The following is a 12995-nucleotide window of genomic DNA, read 5'->3' on the forward strand; positions in this document are numbered from 1 at the left end:
CCAGGCTCCATATCTGTCCTTCTTACTTGACCTAGGTTTCTCCTTTTCGCAAAAATCCTGGAAGGCGCTTCTAACTATTTGGAGCGGGTCAGGTCCCTTGAAGGAACCGGCTTCCCAGGGGCAATCTCCCTTCTTAACTAGCCACTTCTCCAGGCGGGGCACGGTGGGGGCTGCCCGGTACATTTTTCTTTTTAGTTTAAGGCTGACCTCGGGGGAGGTTAAAGAGTGGATCAGCAACACCAGGGGTGGGGCGATTAAAGCTGCTCAAGGGTTTTAACAACTTCTTCCTCTCTATGTCCCTTTTGGGAGGTTTATCCTTCCCTCAGGTCCTCAAGGGTTTTTACCAGGGGGTTTTAAGGTTCTACTTTTGGGTTTGCAAGGGTATTTTTAAGGGTTCTACACTCAGTTCTTCTCCACCGGGGGAGAAGGAAAATTCCTATTCCCGTTTCAAGCTTGCCTACAAGCCACGGGACCAGGAAACGCTTACTGGCTCAGAAGGTGCTCTCAAGCTCTCTAAGCCCAAGAACCAAAAACGCTCAGTGCTTCCAAGCCTCTGCTTAGAAGCCAAAGCTCAGGGGTCTCCCAAGCCTCTACTCGGAAAACCAAAGCTCAGGGGTCTCCCAAGCCTCTGCGCTCAGAAAACCAAAAAGTGTTCCCAAGCCTCTGCCCGGAAACTGCAACTAAGGGGTCTCCTAAGCCTCTGCTCAGGCAACCAGAAATGCTCTCAAGCTCTGCTCAGAAGCTACAAATGCTCTCAAGCTCTCTAAGCCCAAGAACTAAACTCCAAAAAGTCCCCAGGCCTCGTGCTCAGAGACAAACGGTTAAACTGTCTCCAAGCCTCGACCAAAAGACTAAAAGCGCTCAAGGACTGCCTCTGCAAGTCCCCAAGCAAAAGTGCCCAGGAGTAAAGCTTACTGTACTCCCAAGCGAGGTGCGCTCAAGAGTTCTAACAACTCCCAAGCAAAAGTGTGCCCAAGAGTCCCACTGACTCCCAAGCGAGGTGCGCCCACGAGTCTAACTTAAAACTCGCAAGCGGAAAGGCGCCCAAGAGTCTAACTTAAAACTCTTAAGCACGGTGCGGCTGGCTGCCGCGGGGCTTCAGGAACCTGGCTTCAGATTCCCAAAGCTAAACTGACTGAACAACCAAACGGACTATCGATCCCTTCACGTTTCCTCCTGAGCGGGGATTGAAGCCTAAGTGCTGGCAGGAGCGGGGTTTGGACGGACTTAGGAGAGACGGGGGAGGGCGGAAAAGAATTTTATATGTGCTGCTTCAGGAAGTATATATATGCGTATATATCTAGAGCCTATTTCTGGGATCCCACCCACATAGACGCGTTTAGGCGGCCCGGAAGGTGGCCAGGAACTTCACCAGTTCAGAGGTCCTCACCCACAGTACACCGGTTATAACGGCTGGAGGGCCTCGCGGTGCACCACAAAAGGCAAGTAGTCCAAAGCTGGCTGAAGGAGGAAATGGGGGGAAAGCCAACCCACAAGATAGAAATGCTCACTAGAGCCACACACACTCACACTTTTAATTCCCTGAGCTAAATTGCGCTCTTTACACTGAGGTCTGGAGAATTTTCCTCTAAGTCAGTTCGCCGAAAACACGCGTGTCGACTCACGTGTATTCACACGAACTGGGTTATGCCCGCATTCTCCACCAGTAAACTGTTACCAGAACTGCTCTTTTATTATAATGGGGAATTAGCTGTAGCAGTCTGTAACTATTAATATTAAGCGAGGATCATAACCTATGTTTACGGAGGTCCCGATCCCAGACACTCTAGTGAAAAAGAGGCAGACAAGGAGTAAGGTCCAAACACGTGTATTGAGTGTAGCGTAAGCCTAGCTTGCACAATCATACAAAGAACATACAAGGTCTAGGAAATACAGAGTAGGAAATACAGAGACGTTCGCATTAGCGGGTTCCCAACGATGGTAAGGGAAATACTCACAATCCTGGAGCGAAGCAGAGACACGGCAGCGAGGGTGGCCCAATGCCAGCACTGGGACCACAGACGGACAGCAAGGAGGTCTGGATAGGGAATGGCCTGAGCACCGAGTGGTCTGGGAGACCAGCTTAAATACCCCAAAACGTACCCTGGGGCTGGTGCTGTACTTGGTGGTTCTCACAGATTAAAACAAAGGGTCTAATGGGCTACTGAATGGCTTGGATGGGCCACTTTGGTAATCAGATTGTGATAAGTGACACCACAGGAAGAGGGGACAAAAGAGGGAGGGGAAATCCAAGTGGGCTGAAAGGATGTTCCAGCGGACAGGGCTTGTCCTGATGTCATCAGCTTTGGAATGCGGAGGTTTCTTTGAGATGCATTCTCTAAGTGCTTGGGATGGTCGGCACTTAGTTCCTTCTCCGGGGCGGCTCCTAAGATATGCAGAGCGGGGCGAGGGGCTCTCGCTGCGGACATGGTGTGCCCGCTTCGCCGAAATGGCTTCTCAAAGCAGTCTTCTTCCCAGGGTCTTCTGGCTGCCTAAGAACATGGATGCCGGCTGGGCATAGCTGGGGCTGGATAGCAGGCTGCCCGGTAGCGAGGGCAAGCGTGGCGGCCGGCCCGCGGGAGGCTCCAGGCGGGAACTGACCAGGGAGCGCCTAGCCAGGCTCGCTGGAGGTTTCCCCGGCTGGCGCCCGGCTGCTAGCAGCGGCTTGGGCCCATATGAGGCAGGCTTCCATGGAGGCAGGGGGAACAGCACTTTAAAACACAGTCCAAAGCAGGGAACAGGCACGGTCCGTGGCAGATGGCAATGCATGCACGGGGCACACTTGTAACAGAGTCCAAACACACACTGGGAATTCCCGATATAGGTCAGGGCAGGGCTGCCCAGAAAGAGAGTCCTTTGGTGCAGTTACCCAAACATGGAGTCAGTAAACTACACAGTCTATTACAGCAGCGGGGTAATTGACACGCAGGCAGGAAACTGACACGTGTATCAGAGCACACACGTGCAAAGCAGTCTTTGGTGTAGCAGTAAAACAGCAACGCAGGAAACTTTAACACAGTTCATAGCAGGCTTCAAAGCAGGGGAGGGGGCCTACTTGGCAACACAACCTGCATGGAAATAGCCTTAGCATAGATTTTTTTTCCAGGACAAGATTGGTGACGATCAAGCACTGTTCTAAAGCTCTTTGGGTACTGAACAGCCCTCTGCATCAGGGTGAACTTTCAGTCTGGTGCTAGTGGTCAAGAGTGGCAGGACTCTAATCTGGAGAACCAGGTTTGATTTCCCACTCCTCTTGCCAGCTGGGTAACCTTGGGTCAGTCACAGCTCTCTCAGAGCTCTCTCAGCCCCACCCACATCACAGAGTGATTGATTTGGGGATAATAATAACATACTTTGTGAACCACTCTGAGTGGGCATTAAGTTGTCCTGAAGCACAGTATATAAATTGAATGTTGTTATTGTTATTATTTAGCTCTTTATCAATGAATCATTGCCATTCGTACCAATGGAGAACAACAAAGTGTTGAATTTGGGGATATTCTAACATGGCACTCCACTCCTAACTTATGGCAAGAATCTGTGTGGGGAAATTGGGTTTGAAGTCAGCCTAGGGCATTTTTCATAAAAACACACAGCGGTTGTTTATTTATATGAGGAAAAATAAAGATGTGTGTGTGCTCAGGGGCATTGCTAGGGTGGAGCTTAAACCTGTCCTCGGTCACTGTTGAAACCAGTCTTGGGGGCAGGGGAGGGGATCCTACTTTGCCTCTCTCTCAACAGTCTTTCTAGCTGCAGTCAATTTCATTTCTCTTGGTTCTTACCCATTGACAGTTGACCTTACTTTCTTTTAGGGAACTGGTTTTATATTTAGTAATATGTCTAAGCTAGCAGCACCCATGAATGTGATAAGCAATACATGTGGGGAGAAAAATGGCTTGTACAGTACAAGAACCCCATGGAAGTGCAGGAGATCTGTCTGCTCTGTGTACAGAGACATATTGTACCCCTCTGTGGGAGAGAGATTAAGTACCTGGTAATAGGACTGAGAAACCTGACAAGAAAATAGAAAGGTTCCTGTCATTATGTCACAGTAAACTTTAGCCCAAAACTAAGATAAATAGAACACAGGGCTGCTTCCACATGGTGACAATTCTCTATGTAGCTCTCATCATTTTTTAAAAAGTGTAACCTTAGTAATTTTTGTTGTGGAATTATATGGGGAAATGTGCAGTGTGCACCAAAATTTCAAAATGAATAGCAGGGAAAAAATAGAACTTTAGGTGGCATTTGGGGTTGATAGGGCAACTTAAAATAGTGTCCAGTAAATGTTGCAAACAAAAAAAGATTAGCTTGGGGGGAAGCAGGAGTGGGAAGAAGACAGGGGAGGAGGAGAAACTACAGGGGCTGTAACAACAACAACAACAACAACATTCGATTTATATACCGCCCCTCAGGACAACTTAATGCCCACTCAGAGCAGTTTACAAAGTATGTCATTATTATCCCCACAACAAAACACCCTGTGAAGTGGGTGGGGCTGAGAGAGCTCCAGAGAGCCGTATCCCAAGGTCACCCAGCTGGCTTCAAGTGGAGGAGTGGGGAATCAAACCCGGCTCTCCAGATTAGAGTCCTGCACTCTCAACCACCACACCAAACTGGCTTTCAGAGCTAAAAGCCATTAATAGGCTTATCCTCGTTTAAAGCTGTCTAACTTACTGGATGCCATTATAGTCTGTACCAGTGAATTCCACAAGAAAATAATAAAAAGACACATTTTCCCATGTCGATTATGTTAATTCTCCTCTAAATACAGCTATGCATGGCTATCCTGGAAACAATAGGAAGGTCAATGAATGAATGGCTGTGCCATTCTACTGAGTTGCAGGGCTGCCAAGGAGGGCGGGAGGTGAATTGCTTAAGGGACTGAACCATGGCAGAAACCCAGCGGCAGAGATCATGTTCAAAACAGCCCAGATAATCCCTGATAGCTCGTTGGCTGGCAGAACTTCTACCATGATGAGTCAGCGTAAGGGTTGTCAGGGCTTAGATCTATAGACTCAGAACTGACCCATGATCAGCCCACTTCCAGGAGCACGGCTGAAATTCGATGCATGTTTAGAAAAAAGGCACCAGGGAGGGAAAGGGAGGGGGAAAGCATCAAGTGCTGTGAGTGGTTGTGGTGAGTGACAAAGACCGGGCAGATGGTTTGGTAAAAGGATAGGAAGAAAGATAGGAGAGGAGGGTGCAAGACGGGGGAAATGGACGCAGCTACCTTCTGCAGAAAGCTAATGTCCTTTTTTTCATTCACTTTCAGACTTCAAAAGCATTCCTGCCAACCATGATGAGGAACAACCAGGGCCACATTGTCACAGTAGCATCTGCTGGTGGTCATATAGTGGCCCCGTTTGTCGTGACTTACTGGTGTGTACAGCCTCGACTTTCCTAGCAGCAAGATGATATTTTTCCAATTGCAGGAGAGACATCTGGGGTTTTCTTGTGCATTTATGTTTCCTCACAGTTAAGACTATATTATAAACTAGCATCCCAACAATAGAAAAAAGAAAATACTATGATATTTCCTTTGCTTGATCACAACCTTTGCCATGACCAGAGTCCCCCAGATTCTCAAACAACTAGGAAAGCTTGAAGGGAGACAAGACACCTGTCATAAAAGATGTGCTTGCTTGACTTTATAGTACAGTTGCCAACCTCAGGGTAGGGGGTGGAGAATAGGGCTGAATCCACACACCCACGGAGCGTCCCGGGTTGTAGTGTGAGTTGCACTAGAAAGACGCTACACTTCTGGGTGTTTAGTGAACATTTAGCGCAACGCCAGGACGCTCCGCAGGTGTGTGGATTCAGCCTAGATCTCTTGGAATTACAACTGATCTCCAGCCACAGAGATCAGTTTCCCTGAAGAAAATGGCTACTTTGGAGGATGGTGTTTACAGCATTATACCCCACTGAGGTCCCTCCCCTTCTTAAACTCCATCTTCTCCAGGCTCCCTCCTCAAATCTCCAAGTTTGGCCAAAGTGCGTGTTGGCAACTTTACTTTATAGGTAACCTAGACAGTTTGCAGTTTGTGTTCAGAAGCCCAGGCAGAAGATCTAGCCACTGGTCTTTATATCCTGTTATAAATTTGTGAACCAAACTATGATTGCTCATCCTAGAAATTGATACAATTCAGAGCAAGCACTTGTGAGTTGCTTCACTATGCTAAGGTTAAGTCACATGAATCCGAGCATGTGTCCACCTGTGGATTGCTGAACTGAGCGTGGCTTCGCTGAATACCTGGAACCACAGTTTTTCAGCATCTGCCGTTTTGCTATGTGACGGCAAAGGTTTTCAAAAGTTAGAGAGCAATTGCATAGCAAATCAACAATCCGGGCAGGTGGTGAAAGATTCTTACAGTACTTGAATCTCAGAATGCACTTCCTCATTCCATATGTGGGCCTCTGGCCAAGAGAGCTTAATCAACAGCTACTTCTATAAGTATATGCGTGGGGCATGCTGTGCATTAATGTAGAAATCAGTTACCAATTATGGCAAATATTATGCAAACCGTCAATCATGCCTGAAATTTCTTTTAGCTCAAGCAAATTTGCTGCTGTTGGCTTTCACAGAGCTCTGACGCAGGAACTGATCGCATTGAAAAAGAACGGGGTCAAAACTTCATGTGTCTGCCCTATGTTTATAAACAGTGACTTTGTCAAAAATCCATCTGCAAGGTAATGTATACAGAAGGTAGGATATTAGCTCTTTAAAACCCCTTCCATTAAAATGTCCCTCTGGCTGCATGATAAATCACTGTTTATGAATCACAGTTTCATTCAACTCCAATTTAACGTTTGTGGGGACCTGACTTGATGCAGTGGAGCGCCAAAAGTGGAGGTGATTGGGGGCCTTGGAGACACAGAGCCAAGAAACAGCCTCGGTTGCCAGGAGCCTGTGTTCATTGTACAACTAACAAGCAATATAAGGAAAGGCTTGAACCATCTTTTGGCCTTTCTGAGTGCATTATAGATTTTACATCTGAATGCAGGCTTCATAAACAAACTGTGGCTTTTTGAGCCAAGCTACAAGTGACGAATTACACTTGCCTGGCAAGTGAACAGACTCACACGTGTATTCCTCCCTGTCCACTTGATCAAGTGGAGCGCAAGTGAATGGCAAATACTCGTGAGTCTGTTCACTTGCCAGGCAAGTGTAATTCGTCACTTGTAGCTTGGCTCTGAGACAAATGCAAAGCTGGGATCCTTGACCCCTTTTTAAACCATTTTGTTAACTGTGTTTAGTACTGACTGTGGGGGTTGTGATTGTTCAGTGAACTTCTACCCTCTCATACTGTTGCAATTACAGAGGGTTGCTCAGAACAGAAAACACCTAGCCACTCCCAGATGTATTCAGCCAGCCATGGTATTTTCTCAGATAAGCAAAACAAGCCTGATACCCGTTCACAGACAGTAACAACAATGTGATAACACATGGATATCTCACATTGTAATTAACAAATGAACTTTATCAATGTGAAAAGAATATGATGTGCAAACAATACAATCACATCACAGTGTAACATTCATTGTACAACAGTACTAATACATATCATGTTACAACAAGGTTCATTCAAATGTCTCTTATTAAAGTGTCTCCAGTGCCTCCAAAGCACATTGTTAACCGCAGGGGACCACCAACCCCGTCCTGTTTCTTCTTAGAACAAGGTAAGAACTCCTTGGGTGATGAATAAAAATTCCTGTGCTGGTCTATGTAATGTGGTTTCTTTTTCCAGGTGCCTCACGTTGATCTTAACAAGGAGTTACAAGAGAAATATAGCCACTGAGAGCCAAACTACAAGTGACGCCTGACACAGGTTGGACACTTATCAGCTTCCCTCAAGTTTTGATGGGAAATGTAGGCATCCTGGTCTTGCTGCTGTAATGGAGAGCCAAGCTGTAAAACCAGGACGCCTACATTTCCCATCAAAACTTGAGGGAAGCTGACAAGTGTCCAACCTGTGTCAGGCGTCACTTGTAGCTTGGCTCTGACAGTTCTAGCTTCGTCAGAACGACTTCCTCAGGGACTTGTGGCACACCTGCAGCTGATTCATTCAGTCTAAGCCAGAGAGTGACGCGTGAAAGGAGATCTGCGTGTCTTTTTCACATTGATAAAGTTCATTTGTTAATTACAATGTGAGATATCTGTGTGTTAACACATGGTATTTTCTCAGGCTATATCCTTCCACCTCCCTTTCAAGCTTCCATACTTTCCCAACAGGACTGTGCTGTGGGACAAAAATTTGTACTGTTTTAAAGTAAAGTTTAGGGAATGCAATGATGCAGTTAGACGATATAGAAAGTGGAGGTGGGGACTGTCTCCTTTTCAGAGAAGGGAGGAAAGGACTTGGCTTATGCTAGCCCTCTCTGCCTTTCCCCTTCTTATTTAGTGCAGCCAACCAATAGCAAACATATTGAGGATTTGTCTGGCAAAGCATGGGAATCTGGAATAGCCTTCAAGGGTTGTGCTTGGAGGTAGGAAAGAAGACAAGCGGCTGCCAAGTAACTGAGATATGCAAATAAACTAGTTTGTTATATATATATATATATATATATATATATATATATATATATATATATATATATATATATATATATATATATATATATATATGGTAGACTAACAAGGGTTTATGCTACAAACTGTGGCTTACGCAGACCGCAGTTTATCTGAGAATGCAACTTGTTTCTCCAGTAGTTTACTCTGGCTGTTTTCACACTGTTTACTGGCCATGGAACATCGCGCCAAGCTCCCGGAACGACAGCGTCTTCCTGGCGTCACTTCGCATGCGGTGTGACAACGGTCCCTTTCCCTTTTGTTCCTTAGACAATGTTCAGTTCACAGTCTTTTAAAGAATAATCTTAATTATTTTGTACGAAATATTTAAAAATTTGTCTGTGATTTCCCAATCCATCAAAGTCCTCTGGTTTCAGAATGAGATCACCCCTTCTGCACTGCCTATCTAGATAAACTTCTTGAGCTTCATGATTAGTGTGTAGGAACTGGTCATATGTTACACTCACCACTGGGATGTCACCAAAATAGTCTTCCTGTGGTGAGCGACCCCCATCTTTTCAATAATTTTTAAAAGAGTTTAACACAAGGATACTGGCAGGGCTATCCAAAGCATAGCTATATCCTTCTCATAAACAGTTTTATACTGACTCAAATGATTGGTCTCCAGATTAGATTCCTGTCGCTCTTAACCATTACGCCAAACTACTTCTCACATGGGCCATTTTCACACTGCTTACTGGCCATGGAACATCGCGCCAAGCTCCTGGAACAACAGCGTCTTCCTGCTGTTCTTGTGCAAAATTGTGCCTGGAAGACGCTGTTGTCCCGGGAGCTTGGCACGATGTTCCGTGGCCGGTAAGCAGTGTGAAAACAGCCATGGTATGCAACCTTGCCTACACCCAGACTAGATATGGGCATGAACCAAAAAAACCATGAACCATGAGGTTCGTGGTTTGTGGCTTTTCACGAACCAAGAACCATGAACTGGCATGGAACTGGGGCCAGTTACGAACCAGATCATGGTTCGTGGGGTTTAAATGCCCTTTTCCAGCTGCTTAGCAGTGGCAGGGAAAAGGAAATTTGACAGTTTAAGGGACCCTTTCCTACCTTGCAAGAGGCAGGTCCCTTTAAACTATCAGCTGGCAGGCGGCAGGGGGGGATCCCCCCCTCGCCACCTGCCAGCTGATAGTTTAAAGGGACCTGCTGCTTGCAAGCGGCAGGGCCCTTTAAACTGCCAAACCCAAACTGCCCATCTCTAACCCAGACTATAGCTATTTTATGTTTGTTTCTTCAGACTCATGCCACCTTTGGAACCAGAAGAAGTAGCAAAGCAAGTAATGGAGGGGATACTAACCAACCAGAGAATGATTTTTGTTCCACCACTTCTGAAAATCAATGTAATGCTGGATAGGTACGTTTGTCGAACAATAACATCCAATGTGGTTTTTCTATTTTTAATGATTTGGGTCAACATTGTGTTGTTTAGTTGTTTCTCTGTTGTCCTGGGATGTTTGTGTAAGGTAGAAAGTAAATACAAAAGGGCTATACTAATATAATCTCTTCGTTTTCCTTCAAGGTGTCTTCCAGACCGTGCAGTTGCTGCTTTGTGGAGGCTGAATGAACTTAAATTTGATGCTGTTGTTGGGTACAAGAACAAAGAAAAATAAGGGAACAGATTACTCCATATGATTGCATTCCTTATCTTGTCAGTGATTTTATTCTGGACACACCATAGAATCATATATGCAATGTTATTCCAACCTAAACCCATTGTTTTCTATCAGCTTAGAATGGAATAACTCTACAGAACCAACTGTGGTTCAGAGAGCAGCTTTGGTAAAGGGATAGGGACTGTAGACTATATTACTGTGTATTGCTCACTTCTGTAAGTATGCCCCTACCGGGTAGTTTCTGTGTTGTTTAATGTGTCATATCATATTGCTTATGTTTTTGTTTTGGCATTGTTTCAGCCCTATATCCAGATTTTTTCTTGTTTTCAAATCTCTCCAATCCATACCCTGTTGTATTGTTTATTGACCGTCCTAGCTGTTGCTCATATTAACCTACACTGTAATCCACCTTGAATCTCAGTGAGAAAAGGTGAATTATAAATAATGTAAATAAAATAGACAAGTTCTCTGAAATATGTATATTTTCCTCATAATTTTATTTTGAACTTGGATTGTTGGCAAAGCAATATGAAAAGTATTGTCCTTTTTGAAGATTTTACTACTCTCCCAGCCTTGGCTAGAGCTATGGTCAGAATCTGACTAATTAATGTGATTGCAAAGTCAGAATCAATATCGAAAACTTACACCTTTAGTCAGAGACAGTAAGAGCATTTTACAATAGGTAAATAGGTACAGATTTGAACTTTAAATACTATTAATTATTTTATGTTCACTGTTAGGAAAGTTGGTTAGTATAAGCAGTAAAGGCCTTTGTGTTTTAGGCAGGGAATTTGCTATGCAGTATTTTATTTTGGATAAACCAAACTACAGCCAAGGCTGAATGGGTCAATTTCACCGGTTCAGTTCCGGTACTGCAGTGTTTTTTCATGACTGCCTGCACCAGATTTGCCGCCATGAGTAGTTGCTCTGGCCACTGTATGGCTTTTCCCCAGTTTTCCTGGGAGCACTTATAGTCCAACTTTTTTTAAAAAAAAATCTGCTTTGCTGTAGGCTGTTTCCCTATGCATACTCTTTATTCCATTTTTGTTGTTCCACTTTCTTCTCCCCTCTTCCCCTCCTGCCAGCCCACTGCATTGTGATTGGCTACTCTCATCAAGTCAGCCACTCCCCCTCCCCTCCTTTCCATTCTTCCCCGCTCCCCTCTTACCTCTTTTTAATTTTTTTTTAAAAGTCCAGCACAGGATTGATGAATCACTGGTTTGAAAGCAGAGGGGGGAGTTCCCTTTTTATTCTTTTTGCTTTGGCACAGGTAGGAATATTATATATGGGGCTAAATATCTGGGTATCAAAAACAAAGATTTTATATTGAGTTTTAGAGAGGTGCAAATGGCCACATACAAGTCGATTCCATGCCTTTTGGCATGACTTCAGGGAAAGTGAGGAGTTATGTCCCCGGTGCAAAAGGGGGTTAACTAACTGACAAGGGGCATAGAAGTATTCAAACAGTCCTAATGGTTATAAATCTACACAGTTCCTGTGACATGGAGAATCAACTTTCCTGGGTTCAGGAGAGGAAAATTGGGAGGAAAAAGCAGGGAAGACCCATGATCCTTGCATGAGCAAATTGCTGGATTCAAACCTTTCCTTATTTTTGCATTACAACAACACTGTGAGCTTGGTTAGCATAGAGAGCAGGAATAGCCAAAGGTAGATAGAGATTTGAACCCAGATCTCTCACCAAACTGACTTGATAATCTCCAAGATGGAGACAAGATTGGGGGCAATCACTATTTTCTGGTATTTGTCCCTACTAAATGTCTTTTTGGAACCTGGATGCCTTGTTAATATTTTTTTCGTGTCAATATTGGGAGGCACTGTGCAGCTGAGTGGTGGTTCTGAGGGGATGGGAGAGGCCCTTTCTGGCCAAGAAGTGGCTATATCTGCCAATGTACATCTGCTGACTACCTCTACCCTGTTGGGAGAGGGACTTCCATACACAGGAGGATGAAAGCTGTAACGGGGCATGTGCAGCTTACAGAGCCAATTTTGTATGAGGCTGGCAGCTAACGGATGAAAAAACATTGGCTCCATGGTCTTAAGGTTTTGGGAAGATGGCCAAAGAGAAGAGGAGGAGAACACGAGGTGCTTTGCTAACCCTTTCCCTCTTATAGCGGAAATACACGTTGTGAATTACTTGGGGATGGCTCAAGTGCAGGATTTGATGTGTGGTCCTCAATTCATGTGCAGGCTGTTCTTGCTCGGCACATGTGAATGGCGCTTTCATGGGAGCTCTCTTTGTGTGATCGTATCTGCAAGTGATTCTGGAGGGCAGAGTGCCTATTTAGCTCTGTTTTCGCTGCGAGAACAAGTACTGTAGACTCCTTTGACTTGCCAATTTGCATGTCTTTAAGGTGTGAGAAAATGTCGAGATTTGCATTTTAATGAATGGGTGTAGAGGTGGGGGAAACTGACACACTTTTGGCAGTTGAGGAAGAACACATATCGAACATGTATGTGAATGTATTCATGTGCAGCAAATTGAAATGTGACTGTGTGAGCGAGTGTACGGGAAGTTGAAGGGGGACACACGTGAAATTATGTTTACTTGAGAGTCCCTAGGTATTTCATAACGTGTATTTCCACCCTCATTCCAAGGCCACTGGTTTCCTTTCCCAGTGAGTCAGGGGGTTGTCAGGCAAGGGGCACTGGAAACTGTCCCCCTCCAGAGAACTTTCCTGTTTCTTAAATCAGCAGTGGGCAGGCTGTTAGACTTTATACTAGTTCATTGAATAGGAGTGTTACAATCCTCTGTGAAAGGTTGGCGAGGACATGCA

At 45.0% G+C, this 12995-nt stretch overlaps 1 protein-coding gene across 1 annotated transcript in view; it reads left to right on the top strand.

Annotated features, from left to right (window-relative positions):
* LOC129336578 (estradiol 17-beta-dehydrogenase 11-like) overlaps positions 1-10674 on the top strand; it is a 30304-nt gene extending 19630 nt beyond the window's left edge. Inside the window, exons 4-7 of the mRNA XM_054989754.1 lie at positions 5276-5382; positions 6553-6690; positions 9825-9941; positions 10107-10674. Coding sequence (XP_054845729.1) covers positions 5276-5382; positions 6553-6690; positions 9825-9941; positions 10107-10197 — 453 coding nt within the window. The 3' untranslated portion in view covers positions 10198-10674. The remainder of the gene's footprint in view (positions 1-5275; positions 5383-6552; positions 6691-9824; positions 9942-10106) is intronic.
* The last annotated feature ends 2321 nt before the right edge of the window (positions 10675-12995 follow it).

The sequence above is a fragment of the Eublepharis macularius genome, chromosome 10, assembly GCF_028583425.1.
Source record: "Eublepharis macularius isolate TG4126 chromosome 10, MPM_Emac_v1.0, whole genome shotgun sequence".
Taxonomy (NCBI): Eukaryota; Metazoa; Chordata; class Lepidosauria; order Squamata; family Eublepharidae; genus Eublepharis; species Eublepharis macularius.